The following is a 19,306-nucleotide window of genomic DNA, read 5'->3' as shown; positions in this document are numbered from 1 at the left end:
GATATAAATAATTGTCAGAAGATTCCAATAACGATCATGAGAAAAATGAAAACACTATTTAGGTGTTACCTTAAAAGCAGTGTTTATATGCAGTTCCTTTCTCTGCTCTTATATTGCAATATTATATTCTCTACTCTTATATTCCATTCTTTGAATGGAATTAGAAGTTTCTTTTCCTAACCTGGCCACTGACAATCTAATAAGTATCATACATCTTAAGTGGTATTAACTTTTTTATTTAGCTGTATGGATTACTGGACTTTAAAATGAATAGGAAGGCTAGACTTGAATGTTGAGGCTATCACAGTCTCTTACTACATAAAGATAAAAGTCTAAATCATCTCATTTAAAAGGAATGTTTTGTCTCACAGTAAATTATCAGACTAGTTTATTATAATTTGTTTTAAAAACTCCTGGATACTTGGTTTTGAGTATATTTAAAGGATCCAGATCTTATATAAGGGATAATTTGGTCACTTTTGGCGGGACAGATCCTCAAACTATTTGTTGAAACATATGTTTCATAGAAAGCTATAAAAGTGAAGGCAATAGAAATACAGTTGAAACTATAGAAAAAATGGAATTTGACAGTAAAACATGATAAAATGTAATATAAAAGGCCAGTTAGTTGGCAGTGATTTTGAAAGTAGACCTCACTTAGCTATTGATTCTCAGGAGCAAAGGGACGCAAAGAGAAGAAATAGTCTGTGACTCCTGTGTGCCTGTCCCCCTTCTGTAGAAAACAAGCACTGGCCCCTCCCAAAAGCCCTATCCCCTGGCATTGCTGGGGCAACACAGCTTGGGCTGGTGTCTCTGGATTCTCCTGTGACCAATAGACTGGTGCAGAGCCACTTCATGGCTTTCCCTGCTGAATGCATTTTAACCCAACATCTTATTCTCTAGTCTGCTCTAAAACCCATGGAAACAATTCAGTATTAATAAGTACTCTGTGTGTTTTATGTTTCCTACATTTGGTGTGATTTCTGTTATTTAGGCATTTTTAACTCTAGTAAACAGTATTTGTAATGAAAAAATCACTGTAACTTCTTTCCATTAAGAAAAGTATTCCTATGGATGGAATTCAATTATGAGTCTCAACCTGATGAGTTTGTATTAAAATGAATTCCTTTAACCATCAATATTGCCATAAAATTTTTAACATAATAAACATTCTTTACATTTTACTATAAATAGACAGTATGAAGTTAATAACTTATAAACAGATCTGAAATTTGAACCCCAGCATTGTGGGTTTTCTGTATAGCTTAGAACAGGTAACTCAAGCATCTATAAAGAGAGTAACAGCCTTGTGGGTTATTGAGGTTAATATTTATAATATGCCTGGACATATAGAATGTGCTCATAAATCATAGTAGCTATCGTTCTTGGTAGTTATTATTGCAAGTTAGCATTTGTAAACTTCATATTTGTATTGTGGCTTAAAATATATTCTGCTTATATTATGTTTTAAATGAGTTACTAACAGTTGAGAAATAGTATATTATAGTGCAGTGATTAAGAACATGGACTCTGGATTCAATGTCATGGGCAAGTTAACTGTCCTCAGCTTTAAGATAGACCTAACATTAGCACATTTCTCCCAGGGGCATTATGAAGAGGTAATTAGGTATGAAAAAAGTTTAGAACAGTTGCTGACATGTAGTTCTGTGTGTCAGTTGTCATCATCATTATTAATTACAATAATTTGTTGTTGAATAAATGATTTTTTTTTTGGTCACTTTTAATTTTAGGTGAATCTTGGAAGCAACCAGTACCTTTTCTCTGTGATAGTGGATCCTAAAGAAATGCCCTGCTTCTGTTTGCGCCATGATGTTGATGCCTTGCTCTGGCAGCCACACTCCAGCAAACAAGATGATATGTGGGAGCATATTGCAACCTTCAATGCTTTAGGTATAAGCAAGCTCTTTGACAACCTTTGACGTTATATCAAAAATTAGTCTTTTTTTTTTCTCTAAGTTTCTTTTTTTAGTTTGTTTAAATTTGAGCTGTCCTAATTACAGTTGGATTGATTTGTGCTATAATTTGGTTGCTTGTACATAGTTGATGAATGTTAGTACTTTTGGAACAGGACTAATTTGTTTTTATGTTTGTGCAGAAGATCAGCACAGAGTAGAAATCAGAGTGTTTATCTAACCACTTGAATCATTCTGATCAATTACTTGCTTATTCCAGCTAAGCTATACAGTATTAGAATATGAACAAGGGGCTTGGCAGTACCCTACATGGAACTTGTATTCAGGTTTCTTGAGAGTAGTCTTCAGTAATCATAGAATTGCTCTAAGGTTAAAAAGCACATTAGGAGACATCTTTCATGGAACTTAAGTGTGAAACAGAGCCATTATAATACAAACACTTAGGGAAAATGGTGATGCAGAAATGAAATTTATTCTGTAGGATAAAAGGGAAATACTGGTAGGGCTTGAAACATTTTGAACTACGTAATTGTAGACTTATGCAATAATTGATTTAATGTCAAAATACATTAGTATTGTGCGGGAGAAATTTTTTTATATGAATTAACCACAGCTGTTCCTTTATCGAAAGGTTATTTTAAACTGCCAGCAGGAAGTAAAACTCTGCATTTTGATTGCTATATATGCACAACCCTAATTATAGAAGATATTTTTTCAATTGTCCCTTATAGTTAGTAATATAGACTGTTAAAGTGGTTAATTCCGACTCCAAATGGATTTTTATGACCTGGTATAGTTTGATTGAATAATGTAGCCACATAATTTCTAGCCTTTCTACTAAAATTCCTGATTTTTTTAAGTAAGAGGAAAGCTTTATCTTAATTTTCAGATCCTTCTTTTGTATCCCTAAATCCTAGTTTAGTGGAATTCTATTATGCTTGAGTTAAATCAACATTATATTAGATATCTAGTGTTGAGATGTTATATACATTAATTTGGCAAGATTAGCCTGGAGAGTTAATTCTAGGGTCTCAAATAGGTGTCTGTATCCTTCTACTTTTTCATCTTCAGTTCAGTTCAGTTCAGTTCAGTTGCTCAGTTGTGTCCGACTCTTTGCAGTCCCATGAATCGCAGCACGCCAGGCCTCCCTGTCCATCACCAACTCCCGGAGTTCACTCAGACTCACATCCATCGAGTCCGTGATGCCATCCAGCCATCTCCTCTGTCGTCCCCCTTTCCTCCTGCCCTCAATCCCTCCCAGTATCACAGTCTTTTCCAATGAGTCAACTCTTCACATGAGGTGGCCAAAGTACTGGAGTTTCAGCTTTAGCATCATTCCTTCCAAAGAAATCCCAGGGCTGATCTCCTTCAGAATGGACTGGTTGGATCTCCTTGCAGTCCAAGGAACTCCCAAGCCCTGCTTAATTTTTAAAAAACCAGCATTGATCTGCCTGTGCTCATGGTTCCTCTGGTCATTCATTGTTTGGTGAGGTCTCAATTTATATTAATGTTATACATCCTCTCAGGTTTTAACATTCATTCAGTAATCATATAAGTGAAGTCACTCAGTCATGTCCAACTCTTTGTGACCCCATGGACGGTAGCCCACCAGGCTCCTCCATCCATAGAATTTTCCAGGCAAGAGTACTGGAGTGAGTTGCCATTTTCTTCTCCAGGGGATCTTCCCAACCCAGGGATTGAACCTGGGTCTTCTGCATTGCAGGCAGACACTTTACCATCTGAGCTACCAGGGAATCATATACCAACCTGAAAATTGCTGATTTATACTTTAGAATATAAAAGCCCTTTTAAGCTCTAAAGATAAATTTTTAAAAGATTTTTTTTTACAGATTAGTTTTCAAAGGTTATCCTAATGGAATTTTAAAATTAGATATTTGAACTTTCTTTTGATCTGAAAGCTCTACTTCTGAGAGGTGAAGTACAACAAATCCTGTTACAGTGTTGGTGTTGATTATAAAAATACCTCTAAACATTTTCCCATTTATTTCCAGGAAATAAGGAAAAAAAAAAAAAGATACCGTAATGCCATCTCTGTGATTGATGTACTCAGTTGTTAAATTGTCATTTAAAGATATTTTGGCATGTGTTTAATGTGTTGGATTTTTTTGTTTTAATTATTTCTGGAAATTACATGGGAACTATGTTGTGCTTTTCTTGAAGAGATGAATGAAACACTTGTTCTTAGGAATTAGTGCTTTGTTTTTGCACCATTTGGGAAAGATTGATTGTGGCTAGTCATTAATGGTTCAGAATGTAACTATTGTTGAATATCTGTGGTGTAAATTTTTAGTCATTTCAATTTGTAATAAAATTAATGAAATAGTAAATGTTAAATCACCATTTTTCCCCTTCTGTTTAATATATAGTTTTTCTTTTTTTGTCTCATATTTCTTGGCAGGCTATGTCCAAGCATCGAAGAGAGACAAAAAATTTTTTGCCTGTGCTCCAAATTACTCCTATGCAGCCCTTTGTGAGTGCCTTCGACGAGTTTTCATCTACCGTCAGCCCACGCCCATGTCTACTGTACTTTACAATAGGAAGGAAGGCAGGCAAGTAGGGCAGGTTGCTAAGCAGCAAGTAGCAAGCCTAGAAACCAATGATCCTATTTTAGGCTTTCAAGCAACAAATGAGAGATTATTTGTCCTCACTACCAAAAACCTCTTTTTAATAAAGGTAAATACAGAAAATTAATTACTCCAACATGTTGGCTTCTCTGCACTGCCAAAGTATTCAGTGGTAGCTGGAAGGCTGAGCAGTTTTGCTATAATCTGTTAAGTTTTACTGTGTTAAATAAAATTACCTTGTGTGAATTTTTTAAAAGATATTGGAAATATATTTGCAATTTATGGGTCTATAAAAGCTATGGAATGAAGCTGCAAATTTAGAGAAGACAGCTTCTGTAAAAAATGTAAAGATAATGTTAGCAAGTATAATTTTTAAAAACAGACGAGAATCTCATCTTTTATATGAAAGCTGTACAGTTCATTGTTCAAACAAAAATATTTATCAGGTACTCTGTTTGCTGATATAGTTTCTACTTCTGTACCAGTAGGATAATAGTTAACATGTTGATTCTTGTAATTTTAAATGGACCGAATAGCTGGAGTAGAGGGGGATATATAACAGGTACAGCAGGTCTAATATTGTTAAAGTTTGCTGAAGAGACCTGAGGTGTTTTTTCAAAATAAGTATAGCTTTAACTTTTATAAATCTACTTGGTCTTCCACAGAATAGATAGAGATGATAGGTTCTATCTATAAAGTGTAGCTCTTACCCATTGCTATATAATAAACCACACCAAAACTCTAGTGGTTTAAAACAGGATATTTTATAATTTTTCATTGTTCAGTGATTTGACTATCTCTGTTCTGCATGGCCTCTCCTCCTCCAATAAGCTAGACTGTGTTTTTTCCCGTAACAGAGAAAACATTACAAGAGAGCAATTCCCTAATGTACAGGAGTTTATCAAGCCTGTACTTGCATCATATTTGCTCATCTTCAGTTGAACAAAGCAAGTAGCCAAGTCTAGAGTCAGTGTGAGAGGTGAGCATACAAGGGTACAGATAGCAGGTGGAATGATTCACTGGAAGCCATTACTATAACAGTTTACCATACAAATTATAATTTATCCTTGTAGTTCTCCCTGTAGTTCTACAGTTCAAAAAGTAATCCTATTTATACATTAAATATGTCTTGCCATGAATTTTAGTTTCTTACATTATCTTCTTGGATTTTTTTTTTTTTTTTTGGTGTGCATTTACCTGGGAATACAATTTTTGTATGCTTCTTACATAAGTGTCAAATTAACTTTTATAATGGGAAAATTAAGATTTTAGTATGAGACAGTAAAGAAAAGAGATACAGGATTGGAAACATTTGTTCCTTGCCTATCTAGACAAGTGTTTGGCTGGATAAAATTTTAGTGAAAGAAGGAAAAATAAGTTTGAGAGACAGACAGGGAGGAAAAAGATGGGGATTACATTCATGTTTCAACACTTTGTCAGAATGCATTTTCCTGGAGAGAAGTATTGGGGTACTTGACACAAAGTTTGGGAAAGGCCTAAGAACTGGTAGTGACAGTGGAGTCCCTGATAGTACTTTTAATACTAGGAAAGGGACAAATTGCTATCAAGCACCATGACAGCATGAACAGAGTGGGGGGGGAATGTATGGCTGGACCAAAAAATAAACTGGTGATATTTCCAGAGCTTTTTAGTATCATTGTAAAATACAATGAAACAAAAGATTATTTAGATGGTGAACTATTAAAAGCTTTTATGTGACAGATTTAAGTTTTCTTTAAAATTTACCTCAAAGATCATAAACACTCTTAAATTTAAGAAAAAGGCAGATTAATGTGGTGCTTAACCATATGACTATATATAAATGTATGCAAATTTCCATATGGTAATCAATTTTCTTCCCTTTGTATATGTTGTTTTTAACATGATTAATGTTGAATTGAAACCTATCAGGATTATTCGTCCTAAATATTTGTGCATATTGGTCTATTTTGAGAGTAATAGGTCTAGAGCAGTGATTCCAAGCCATGTTTTCTCAAAATGTTTCAAGAATCCCACATTTAAACTCAAATTAAACAAATTTAAACAATGTTTTAGTGTTTAAATGAAGTATATACAAGTGCTATGAATGTAGTACCTTGTGTTTTACTGATTTTACTATAAATTATAAATGGGAATTTTATACAGTATTTATGATAGTAATAAAATAATTTTGTGTTTTTCATATGGAGTTATTTAACAGTATTCATTATATCAACATGTTTAGTAGGCATCAGCTGTATATGAAAACATATTCTCAGTGCTAAGAATAATACAGTGTTAAGTTAAAAACAAAAAGTAGAGTGATTCTAGGTGAAGTTTCTCTTTGAGTAAAAAAGTAGGTGGGAGATTTGTGAAGCTGTTGTATTTGAAAGACGTTTAACCATGGATGGAACCCATACAAGAACAGACAAAATTTGAGTTGGCAGTGGAAAGGGTCAGAATGAGGATAATAAAGTCAAGAAATTAACCAAAGAAAAGGATCATAAGAGACTACTATGAACAATTTATAACACCAACAACTTTGTAACATAGAAAATGTATAAATTCCTAAAAACATATAACCTACCAAGACTGAATCATGAGGAAATAGAAAATCTGAACAGACTTAATTTACTAGTAGAGTGTTATCCAAAACCTCCCAACAAGAGACCACGACCAGATGACTTCAGTGATGAATTCTGGTGAACATTTAAAGAATTAATTCTACCCAAATTCTTGCAAAAAGTAGAAGAGGAGGGAACCCATCTAAACTCATTTGAAATGGCCAGCACTACCCTGATACGAGAACTATACCAGGATACCACAAATAAAGAAACTTAGAGGCCAGTATCCATGGTGAACATAGATACAAAAATCCTTAATAAAATACTAGCAAACCAAATTCAGCAATACGTCAAGTGGGATTTATTCCAGAGATGTCAGAATGATTCAGTATCTGCTTATCAATGTGATCTACCACTTTACTTTAATGAAGGATAAAAATTATACAGTTAATAGAAACAGAAAAAGCATTTGACAAATTTCAGCATCCATTTATGAGAAAAATTCTCAACAAAGTGGGTTTAGAGGGAACATACCTCAACATAACAAAGGCCATATTTGACAAGCCTACAGCTAACATCATACTTATTGGTAAAAAAAATTTTTTCTGCTAAGGTCAGGAATAAGACAAGGATGCCTACTCTTAACACTTTTATTCAACATAATATTGGAAATCCTGCCCATAGCAATTAGGTGAAAGAAAAGGCATCCAGGTTGGAAAGGAAGAAGTAAAACTGTTACTGTCTACAGAGGCCATGATAAAGACTCCACCAAAAAACACTTTGATCCAATGATTTAGGTAAAGTTGCAGATAGAAAAATCAATATACAGAAATCTGTTGAGTTTCTGTACACTAATAAACTATCAGAGAAATAAGATAATCCCACTTACAACTGCATTAAAAAAGAATAAAGTATTACAAATAAATTTAGCTGAGATGAAAGACCTGTACACTGGAAACTGTAAGACAATGAACAAAACTGATGAAGACACAAATAAATACAAAGGTATCACATGCTTGTGGATTAGAAGCAGTTGCTACTCAAAGCAATCTGTAGCTTTAATTCAATCCCTATTAAAGTTCTAATGGGATTTTTCACAAAAATAGAGCCAACTTGAAATTTATATGGAACCACAAAAAGCCAAAGCACTCAACACATCATTGACTGGAGATGTATTAATGTCGTTTTAGAGAGTGATGGGATTAACATTATTGTGCAAGGTTGTTAGAGCTTAAAATTGATCAAGGGTTCATTATATGGTCACATTTTGCTCCATTAGGTTTTTGTTCCAGTCTTGTATACAGTATAAATGTAAAATTTTCAGAATTGACACAATGCAAAATTTTGTGGGAAGAATAAGTGAAGAATTTTAAGTGAATTTTATGCAGATACTTCGTCCAAGCAGCATACATACTAGTGTTTTAGAAGGTGATAGCTCTTCACAATATAGTTCTGATTCAGCCAATGTGAACATTAGACCAACAGAATGACAAACTTTAGTGATTGATTCTGATACGGAAAGTGAAAACACTCTCACAGTGTTGGAGAGTGCTCCTCTGCTTTTGTAGAAGAGTAGATTAAACACATTTTACAAAAATTAGAAAATTTTACAGGTGTCAGGTGTAACTATTGAATGTAATAACCCCAAAAGTGTTGGTGAAATAATAAAATTACTTTTGGGTCAGCTAAAATAAAAATCACTGGCCACAGGTATTAGTTTGTTCAAAAATTCCCTGGTCAATAATGGATTATGACAAACAGGTCAGGTGGAGGCATCATGCTCCCTGATTTCAAACTGTGTTAAAAAGCTGTGGTAATCATAACAGTATCATATTGGCATAAAAACAGAAACAAAGTTCAGTGAAACAGACTAGAGAGCCCAGAAATAAGCCCACCCATACATGGTCAACAACAAAAAAGCCAAAAATATACAAACGGGAAAGGACAGTTTCTTCAGTACATGGTTTTGGCAAAACTGGATATTCACATTCACTGTCTTATTTATACACAGTAGCTCAAGACAGACTAAAGTCTTGAATATAAGATCTGAAAACATAAAAATCCTGGAAGAAAACATAGGTACTCAGCTCCTTGACATCAGTCTCAGCGATGGCTTTTTTTTTTTTTTTTTTTTTTGGACCTGACACCAAAATCAAAGGCCACAAAAGCAAAAATAAACAAGTGGAATTGCATAAAACTAAAAAGCTTCTGCAGAATAAAAGATACCATCAATACAATGAAAAGGCAACCTACTGAATGGGAGAAAATATTTGCAAATCATGTATCTGATAAGGAGTTAATATCCAAAATAACTTACACAACTCGAAAGTAAAAAATCCAATTAAAATGAACAGAAGATCTGAATATATTTCAAAAGAAGACATACAAATGGTCAACATATACATGAAAAGGAGTTCAGCGTCACTACTCATCAGGGAAATGCAAATCAAGACCATCATGAGCTATCACCTCACACCTATCAGAATGGCTGTTCTCAAAAAGACAGGAAATAAGTGTCGGTAAGGAAGTAGAGAAAAGGGAACTTTAGTGCACTATTGGTGGAAATGTGTTAGTGCAGCCACTACGAAAAGCAGCATGGAGGCTCTCAATCAAAAGTAGAACTTCCATATAATCCAGCAAATCCACTTGTGGGTATTTTTCTGAAGGAAACAAAAACTAACTCAAAAAGATACATACCCACGTGTTCAATCAAAAACAACAGGATAATCTGTGTTCGTTTCCAAGGCAAACCATTCAACATCACAGTAATCCAAATCTGTGCCCCAACCACTGATGCCAAAGAAGCTGAAGTTGATCAGTTCAATGAAGACCCACAAGACCTCCTAGAACTAATACCCCAAAAAAGATGTCCTGTTCATCATAAGGGATTGGAATGGAAAAGTAGAAAGTCACGAGATACCTGGAGTAACAGGCAAGTTTGGCCTTGGAATACAAAATGAAGCAGGACAAAGGCTAACAATTCTGCCAAGAGAATGCACTGGTCATGGCAAACATCGTTTTTCAACAACACAAGAGACGACTTTACACATGGACATCACCAAACGGTCAATACCAAAATCAGATTGATTACATTCTTTGTAGCCAAAGATGGGAGAAGCTGTATACAGTCAGCAAAAACAAGACCTGGAGCTGACTGTGGCTCAGTTTACGAGCCCCTTATTGAAAAATTCAGGCTTCAACTAAAGAAAGCAGGGAAAAACACTAGGCCAGTCAGGTACGACTTAGATCCCCTATGAATATACGGTGGGGGTGACAAATAGATTCAAGGGATTTGATCTAGTAAACAGTGCCTGAAGAACTGTAGGCAGAGATTTGTAATTTGGTCAGGAGGCAGTGAACAAAGCCATCCCAAAGAAAAATAAATGCAAGAAGGTTAAGTGGGCTAAGGAGGCTTTACAAGTAGCTGAAGAAAGAAAAGAAGCCAAAAGCAAGGGAGGAAGGGAAAGGTACACCCAACTAGTTGCAGAGTTCCAGAGAATAGCAAGGAGAGACAAGAAGGCATTCTTCAACAAACAATGCAAAGAAATAAGGGAAAGAACGGAAGGGGAAAGACTAAAGATGTCTTCAAGTAAATTAGAAATATCAGAGGAACGTTTCATCCAAAGATGGGCACAATAAAGGACAGAAATTAGGTGAAGGCCTAATAGAAGCAGAGGAGATCAAGAAGAGATGGAAAGAATACACAAAAGAACTGTACAAAAGAGATCTTAATGACTCTTGTAACCATGATGGTGTGGTCACTCATCCAGAGCCAAACATTCTGGAGTGTGAATGGGCCTTAGGGAGCGCTACTTCCAATAAAGCTAGTGGAGGTGATGTAATTCCAGTAAAGCTATTTAAAATCCTTAAAGATGATGCTATTAAAGTGCTGCACTCAATGATGTCAACACATTTGGAAAACCTAGCGGTGGCCATAGAACTAAAAAAAGTCAATATTCATCCCAGTTCCCAAGAAGGGCAGTAGTAAAGAATGTGGAAACTGCTGGACAGTTGCACTCATCTCCCATTCTAGTAAGGTTTTGCTCAAAATCCTGCATGCTAGGCTTCAGCCTTATGTGAACCAAGAACTTCCAGATGTCTCACCTGCGTTTAGAAAAGGCAGAGGAACCAGAGATCAAATTACCAACATTTACTGGATCACAGAGAAAGCAAGGGAATTCCAGAAAAACATCTACCTCTGTTTCATTGACTATACTAAAGCCTTTGACTGTGTGGATCATAACAAACTGTGGAAAATTCTTAAAGAGATGGGAATACAGCCTCTTTACCTGTCTCCTGAACAGGTCAAGAAGCAACAGTTAGAACCTTATATGGAACAACTGACTGGTTCAAAATTGAGAAAGGAGTACAACAAGGCTATTTATTGTCACCCTGTTTGTCTAACTTACATGCAGAGCATATCATGTGAAATGCCAACTGAATAAGGTACAAGCTGGAATAAAGATTGCCAGGTGAAATATCAGCAATTTCAGATATGTGGATAATACCACTCTAACGGCAGAAAGCAAAAAGGAACTAAGAATTTCTCAATGAGGTTGAAAGAGGAGAGTGAAAAAGCTGGCTTAAAACTCAATGCTAAAAAAACTAAGATCATGGCATCTGACCCCATCACTTCATCACTTAATGGCAAATAAAGGGGAAAAGGTAGAAGCAGTGATGGATTTCCTCTTCTTGGGCTCTAGAAATCATGGTGGATGGTGACTGCAGCCATGAATTAGAAGACAGTTGCTTCTTGGCAGGAAAACTGTGACAAGCCTAGACAGGGTATTAAAGAGTAAAGACATCACTTTGCCAACAAAGGTCTCTATAGTTAAGGCTGTGGTTTTTCCAGAAGTCATGTATGGATGTGAGAGCTGGACCGTAAAGAATGCAGAGCACTGAAGAATTAATGCTTTCAAACTGTGGTGCTGGAGAACACTCATGAAGAGTCCCTTGGACAACAAGGAGATCAAACCAGTCAATCTTAAAGGAAATCAACCCTGCATACTGATTGAAAGGACTGATGCTGAGGCTCTGATACTTTGGCCACCTGATGTGAACAGCTGACTCATTGGGAAAGACCCTGATGCTGGGGAAAACTGAAGACAGAAGGAGAAGAGGGCAACAGAGGATGAGATGGTTGGATGGCATCACCAATTCAATGAATGTGAACTTAAGCAAGCTCCAGGAGATGGTGAGGGATAGGGAAGCCTGGTGTGCAATCATAGGGTTGCAAAGAGATGACCTGATTTGACAACTGAACAACAGCTACCCCCATGTTCATGATAACCAAGATATAAAAACAGCTACATGCTCACTGATGGATGACTAGCTTTTTAAAATGGCATGTATATGTTTACTATATGGCATAACTACATACACACACACACACACACACACACACATATTTATATATAGGCTTCCCCGGTGACTCAGTGGTAAAGAACCCACCTGCAGTGCAGAAGGCTTGCAGGAGACATGGATTTGATGCCAGGGTCAGGAAGATCCCCTTGAGAAGGAAATGGCTACCCACTCCAGTATTCAGTTCAGTTCAGTCGCTCAGTTGTGTCCGACTCTTTGTGACCCATGAATTGCAGCACGCCAGGCCTCCCTGTCCATTGCCAACTCCCGGAGTTCACTCAAACTCACGTCCATCGAGTTGATGATGCCATTCAGCCATCTCATCCTGTGTCGTCCCCTTTTCCTCCTGCCCCCAATCCCTCCCAGCATCAGTCTTTTCCAATGAATCAACTCTTCGCATGAGGTGGACAAAGTATTGGAGTTTCAGCTTTACCATCAGTCCTTCCAAAGAACACCCAGGACTTATCTCCTTTAGAATGGACTGGTTGGATCTCCTTGCAGTCCAAGGAACTCTCAAGAGTCTTCTCCAACACCACAGTGCAAAAGCATCAATTCTTCGGCGCTCAGCTTTCTTCACAGTCCAACTCTCACATCCATACATGACTACTGGAAAAACCATAGCCTTGACTGTCTGAGGTTATTGATATTTCTACCAGCATCGATTCCATTATTACTGCCTGGGAAATCCCATGGACAGAGGAGCCTGGTGGGCCACAGTCCATGGGGTCTCAAAAGAGTTGGAAACTACTGAGCGACTAAACAACAGCAAATATATATATGTATATAAAATATATATCAGCAATAAAAAAGGAAATCTTGCCACCTGAGAAAAGATGCATGGATCTTGAGGGCATTATGCTAAGTGCAATAAATTGGACAAAGACAAATTATCTCACTTCTACGTGGAATTTAAAAACACAGACATACAAACCAAAACCGAACTCAGATACGTAGAACAGAATGGTGGGTACCAGCGGAGGGGGTGGGGTGAGGTGGGGTATTTGAATGGATAAAGGGGATCAAAAGGTACAAACTTCTATTTATAAAATATTAAGTCCGGGCAATGTAACATACAGCATGGCAACTATAGTTAATAACACACTGCTTGCTTGAAACTTGCTAAGAAAGTAGATCTTAAAAGTTCTTATTAAAAGAAAAGAATTGTAACTATATGTTGTAACAGATGTTAATGATCCTTATTGTGATTGTTTTGCAATATATACAAATATCAAATTATGTTGTACATCTGAAACTAATGTATGTTAATTTTTAAAATAATCTTGAAAACAATCATGAAAACAATCTGCAGAATATTTAACTGAGTTATAATTCAGCTGCCACATAAAGGAAAACAGGCCTAAGGGATGACCCTAGGGCAGGCAGGGTTAATGGCTGCTGGGGCAGGGCTCACCAAGGGGACTCTTCCACTTGGGATCCAGAGATTCCCAGCCCTCTGGGAAGACAGGTCAGCAACGACTGTAGCACAATTAAGAACTGCACTGGGGTCCTTGGTGGTGTAAAGTAAAGGAAGGTGAGGTGCCCAGGAGCTACCCGTGCACTGGCAGGGTCTAGTTTCTGCTGCTGCTGCTACTGCTGCTAAGTCGCTTCAGTCGTGTCTGACTCTGTGACCCCATAGACGGCAGCCCACTAGGCTCCTCTGTCCCTGGAATTCTCCAGGCAAGAACACTGGAGTGGGTTGCCGTTTCCTTCTCCAAAGCATGAAAGTGAAAGTGAAGTCACTCAGTTGTGCCCAACTCTTAGCGACCCCATGGACTGCAGCCTACCAGGCTCCTCCGTCCATGGTATTTTCCAGGCAAGAAAGAGTACTGGAGTGGGGCGCCATCGCCTTCTCTGAGTTCCTGCTTGCCCACCTTGTGGTTCTGTTCTCTCCTTCCTCACAGTCTCTGCCTCCTCACAGACTGCCTTCTAGCTCTGCCTTGTTCTTCCTGATAACCAGTAAAAATGTCAGGTGTTGATTAAGGAAACTCACCATTTTATATCCACAGCCTGATACAGGTCTTAATATATAATAAGTATTTAATATATGTGTTAGATAACTGATTTTTAAAAAAGAAACTAAGAATGGTTAACAGTATTAATGCTTTGAAGTATGTTACAACTATCATATTTCTACCTAGAATGAAAATTACAGGTTAAATCATCATTGCACAGGTATTTCTAACATTTTGTGATTATAGAGATGAGAACAAAGTATTATGTGTGACAAATATAATAAAATTGGTATTGCTGATAACTGGAAGAATGTTTTCTTAGTACTAAGTATGTCTTACTGAACAAGTGATAGCAGCTGAGCTAGTAAAATTAGGCCTAATGATGAGATGTTGGAGTAATAAGTGAGAAGTAAGCCCTTATAAAATTAGTATGAAAGAAAAATAGGTAAAAACAACCAAGCCAACTAGATATCAGGATACATGTATAAAGTAGTAATTAAATGAGGTGGTATAATCACATCTTAAGACCCAGAAAACAAAAATCAAATTGGGGAAAAGATGAATGAATTCAGTCATTATAAAATGTAAAATTTCTTTATGAACTGTTCTACTAACAGTGGTAAAAGATCAGCAACTGAGAGAAGATCTTTGCCAGTGCATAATATATGAGGGTAAAATCTAGAATATAAAGTGAGTTACTATTAATAATAAAAAGGAAACAATAGAAAAACATGCAGAAGAAAGAACAGTCAACAGGAAAAGAAAGATGGCCAATACAGTTTTTAAAATATGCCTAGTCTTCCAAGTAATCAGAGAAATATGTAAAAAATGTTTAAGTTTTATAGAAAATATCAGCCAGGGTATAGGAAAATGGGGTCTTTCCTATACTGTTGCGGGGCGGTGGGAGTGGAGAATGGTATAAATAGGTACATGTGAAGGACATTTGAAAGTATGTATGAAAACTTTTTTAAAAAATGCATTCTCTATAGTCCTGGCAGGACTATCAAAACATTCAGCATGTAGATAGGGAGATGGGTATCAGGGTATACATGCAGCAATATTTACGTTAAAAATTTGGAGGAATCTAAATGATCCTCCTTAGGGGAATGACTAAATTGTAATGTTTTTACAGTTGAATCCTATATACTAGTGTTTATAAGAAGACTTTGGTTAAATCCCTCTTTATGAGTCTGAAAACTTCTGATACTCATATATAAGGAATGTTTTTTTTTTCCTTTTCTCACGAAAGATGGAAGTCAATTCTAATATATTGACCATTGATTTATTGTAATATAACAATTTACAAGATTTGTGTGCTGTTTTCCAAGAAAATAAGTACTCCTTTGAGAAGTCTTGGTTCATAAAAACATGTTTTTCTTATCTTTAATGCATCTATTAGAAAATAAGAGGGAAACACCCCTTAGTATCTGAAAGAGAACAAGAAAATTGAGATGAATATCACCTGGGTTCCAGAGTTTCTGTCATGGGAAGGAAAAGGAGCCACCCTTTCACTTTGCTTTCAGCAAGTATTTGGGGTTTAAAAGCAGGCAAGTCACGTTTCAAGAGAAGTTACTTGTGTCGGATCCATTGCCAGCCACATCCGTCCTGTATCCCACCTGTCCTTCCCTCCAGCAGATGAGCCCAAGCACGTGTTATGACTGTGTGTCAAAATGCAAGAGGGCAAGGTCAATTGCACAAGCGTTTTTCAAGCTTCTGCTCATGTCACATTTTCTAACATCATATTGGCCAAAGCAAATCATAGTTCATTCCAAGTCAGAGTGGAGTAGTCTGCAAAGTAATGTGGCAAAGACATGAATATGGAAAAGGTGAAAAACTGGAAATATCTCTGACATCTTCCACATGTATCCATACTATTTCCCAGCAATATAGACTTATAAGCATTTTTCCACCCTGCTTCTTGGCATACACAAAATTATATGGCACAGTGGGGCAGAAAAATCAGGTTGCTCTTGGCCGGAAGTGACCTTGGCTATCCAAGGGCCTAAATAGGCAACTGGTAACCTACTGGCAGTACAATGATGTAAAGTCTATAAATAGGTGTGTGCTTACATCGAAAGACTACCAATTATGGTTAAGTGCTATACTCAAGGGAAAAAATCAAAATTATTGATAAAAAATTTAATTTGGAAAAATATACTGGGCCATTTAGACCAGAAACCTATAATTATTACTATTTCAAATGGACATATATATTTAGCACTATATAAGCTTTTAAAATAAATTTTGTTGAAGTATAATTTGCACACAATAAACTATGCCCATTTAACTTGTACAGTTGAATCATTTTAAATATAGCTAAGTGTGTATTTTGATTTAAAAGTATTCATCTCTAATGATAATATATATTTTATGTATATTCATGAAGCCACTGCTATAAAATTAGTTGGAGTGGCCATATTAATATCACATGAAATCAGTTTCAGATCAAATAATACCAGGGATAAAGAAAGTCATTTCATGATAATGCAAAGATTAGTTATTTAAGAGGACGTAATTCTAAATGTTTATACCCCTAAAATAACAAAGTGTCAAATGCAAAAAGTAAAGACTGGTAAAACTACAGGAATAAACAGGCAAGTCAACATTTATAGTTGGAGATCTAAATACCTTTCTTTCAATTATTGATAAGTAGAAGGTCAGCAAGGATATAGAAAATTCAAGTAACACTGTCAACCAAGTTGACCTGATTGACATTTACAGAAAGCATTACCAAATAACAACAGAATAACAGTATTCTTAAGAATAAACATTCTTAAGGGCAAACTTATATTTATCAAAGTCATATTCTGGGTCATAAAAAATTCTCAATAAATCAAAAATGTCATACAAAGTATGTCCTCTAAGCAAAACAGAATTAAATTGGAAGTTAATTACAGAAAGAACTTAGGGAAATCTCCAGATATTTAGAAACTACATAACACACTTCTAAATAGCTCAAAGAAGAAATCAAACAGTAATTAGAAAGTATTCAAAATGAATAAAAATGACATATCAAAATGTGTGGTGCTGCTAAAGCAGTACTTAAGGGGAAACTTATAGCACCAAATGCTTTTATTAGAAGAGAGATTTCAAATCAATAACCTTAGCTTTCACTTTAAGAAACTAGAAAAGGAAGAGTAAACTCAACCTAGAGTAAGTGGTAAAAAACATAATAATATAGAGTAGAAGTCAGTGAAACAGGAAACAAAACATTTGAGGAAATCAGTGAAACCAAAAGTTGGTTCATTGAAAAGGCTGAAGAAACAAATAAATATTTAGCCAGATCAGGAATAAAAGAGAGAAGATAAAAATGACCAATAATAGCAATAAGAGAGGTGAATGAAATCAGTACAAATTCTACAAATATTTAAATATGAGCAACTTTATACCAATAATTTAGACAACTTAGAGAATATGCACAAATTCTTTTAAAAGACACCAATGACCAAAGCTCAGTCAAGAAGACATAGGTAACTTGAATTGCTTTATATCTATTTTTAAAATGGAATTTGTAGTTAAGAAACTTCCCACAAAGACTCACAGACCTGATGGCATGACAGGTAAATTGTGCCAAACATTTGAAGAAGAAATACCAATTTTACACAAATTTCTTCTAGAAAATTGAAGGAATATGCACAATTTAATAGAGTTCTGCCAAGAGAACACACTGGTCAAAGCAAACACCCTCTTCCAACAACACAAGAGAAGACTCTACACATGGACATCACCAGATGATCAACACCAAAATCAGATTGATTATATTCTTTGCAGCCAAAGATGGAGAAGCTCTATACTGTCAGCAAAAACAAGACCAGGAGCTGACTGTGGCTCGGATCATGAACTCCTTATTGCCAGATTCAGACTGAAATTGAAGACAGTGGAGAAAACCACTAGACCATTCAGGTATGATCTAAATCAAATTCCTTATGACTATACAGTGGAAGTGAGACATAGATTTAAGGGACTAGATCTGATAGAGTGCCTGATGAACTATGGACAGAGGTTCATGACATTGTACAGGAGACAGGGATCAAGACCATCCTCATGGAAAAGAAATGCAAAAAAGCAAAATGGCTGTCTGAGGAGGCCTTACAAATAGCTGTGAAAAGAAGGGAACCAAAAAGCAAAGGAGAAAAGGAAAGATATAAGCATCTGAATGCAGAGTTCCAAAGAAGGGCAAGGAGAGAAAGCCTTTCTCAGCCATCAATGCAAAGAAATAGAGGAAAACAACAGAATGGGAAAGACTAGAGATCTCTTCAAGAAAATTAGAGATACCAAGGGAACATTTCATGCAAACATGGGCACAATAAAGGACAGAAATGGTATGGACCTAACAGAAGCAGAAGATATTAAGAGGTGGCAAGAATAAACAGAACTGTACAAAAAAGATCTTAATGACCCAGATAATCATGATGGTGTGATCACTGACCTAGAGCCAGACATCCTGGAATGTGAAGTCAAATGGGCCTTGGGAAGCATCACTACAAACAAAGCTAGTGGAAGTGATGGAATTCCGGTTGAACTGTTTCAAATCCTGAAAGACGATGCTGTGAAAGTGCTGCACTCAATATGCCAGCAAATTTGGAAAACTCAGCAGTGGCCACAGGACTGGAAAAGGTCCGTTTTTATTCCAATCCCAAAGAAAGGCAATGCCAAAGAATGCTCAAACTACCGCACAATTGCACTCATCTCATACGCTAGTAAAGTAATGTTCAAAATTCTCCAAGGCAGGCTTCAGCAATACGTGAACCATGAACTTACAGATGTTCAAGCTGGTTTTAGAAAAGGCAGAGGAACCAGAGATCAAATTGCCAACATCTGCTGGATCATGGAAAAAGCAAGAGAGTTCGAGAAAAACATCTATTTCTGCTTTATTGACTATGCCAAAGCCTTTGACTGTGTGGATCATAACAAACTGGAAAATTCTGAAA

General features: G+C 36.3%; 1 protein-coding gene and 1 non-coding gene across 3 annotated transcripts in view; one reads left to right on the top strand and one right to left on the bottom strand.

Moving 5' to 3' along the window:
* LOC120860676 (nudC domain-containing protein 1) overlaps positions 1 to 6,701 on the top strand; it is a 92,540-nt gene extending 85,839 nt beyond the window's left edge. For both annotated transcript variants that reach the window (XM_040236428.1, XM_040236427.1), the window contains 2 exons: positions 1,752 to 1,911; positions 4,354 to 6,701. In XM_040236428.1, the coding sequence (XP_040092362.1) occupies positions 1,752 to 1,911; positions 4,354 to 4,646 (453 nt within the window). In that variant the 3' untranslated portion in view covers positions 4,647 to 6,701. The remainder of the gene's footprint in view (positions 1 to 1,751; positions 1,912 to 4,353) is intronic.
* Positions 3,617 to 3,688, bottom strand: TRNAC-GCA. The gene has a single exon. It is a non-coding gene; the product is annotated as a tRNA-Cys (tRNA).
* Positions 6,702 to 19,306: the final 12,605 nt, after the last annotated feature.

Source organism: Oryx dammah, unplaced genomic scaffold (genome assembly GCF_014754425.2).
Source record: "Oryx dammah isolate SB20612 unplaced genomic scaffold, SCBI_Odam_1.1 HiC_scaffold_11163, whole genome shotgun sequence".
Classification (NCBI taxonomy): Eukaryota; Metazoa; Chordata; class Mammalia; order Artiodactyla; family Bovidae; genus Oryx; species Oryx dammah.
This window is presented reverse-complemented; position numbering and strand designations above follow the sequence as displayed.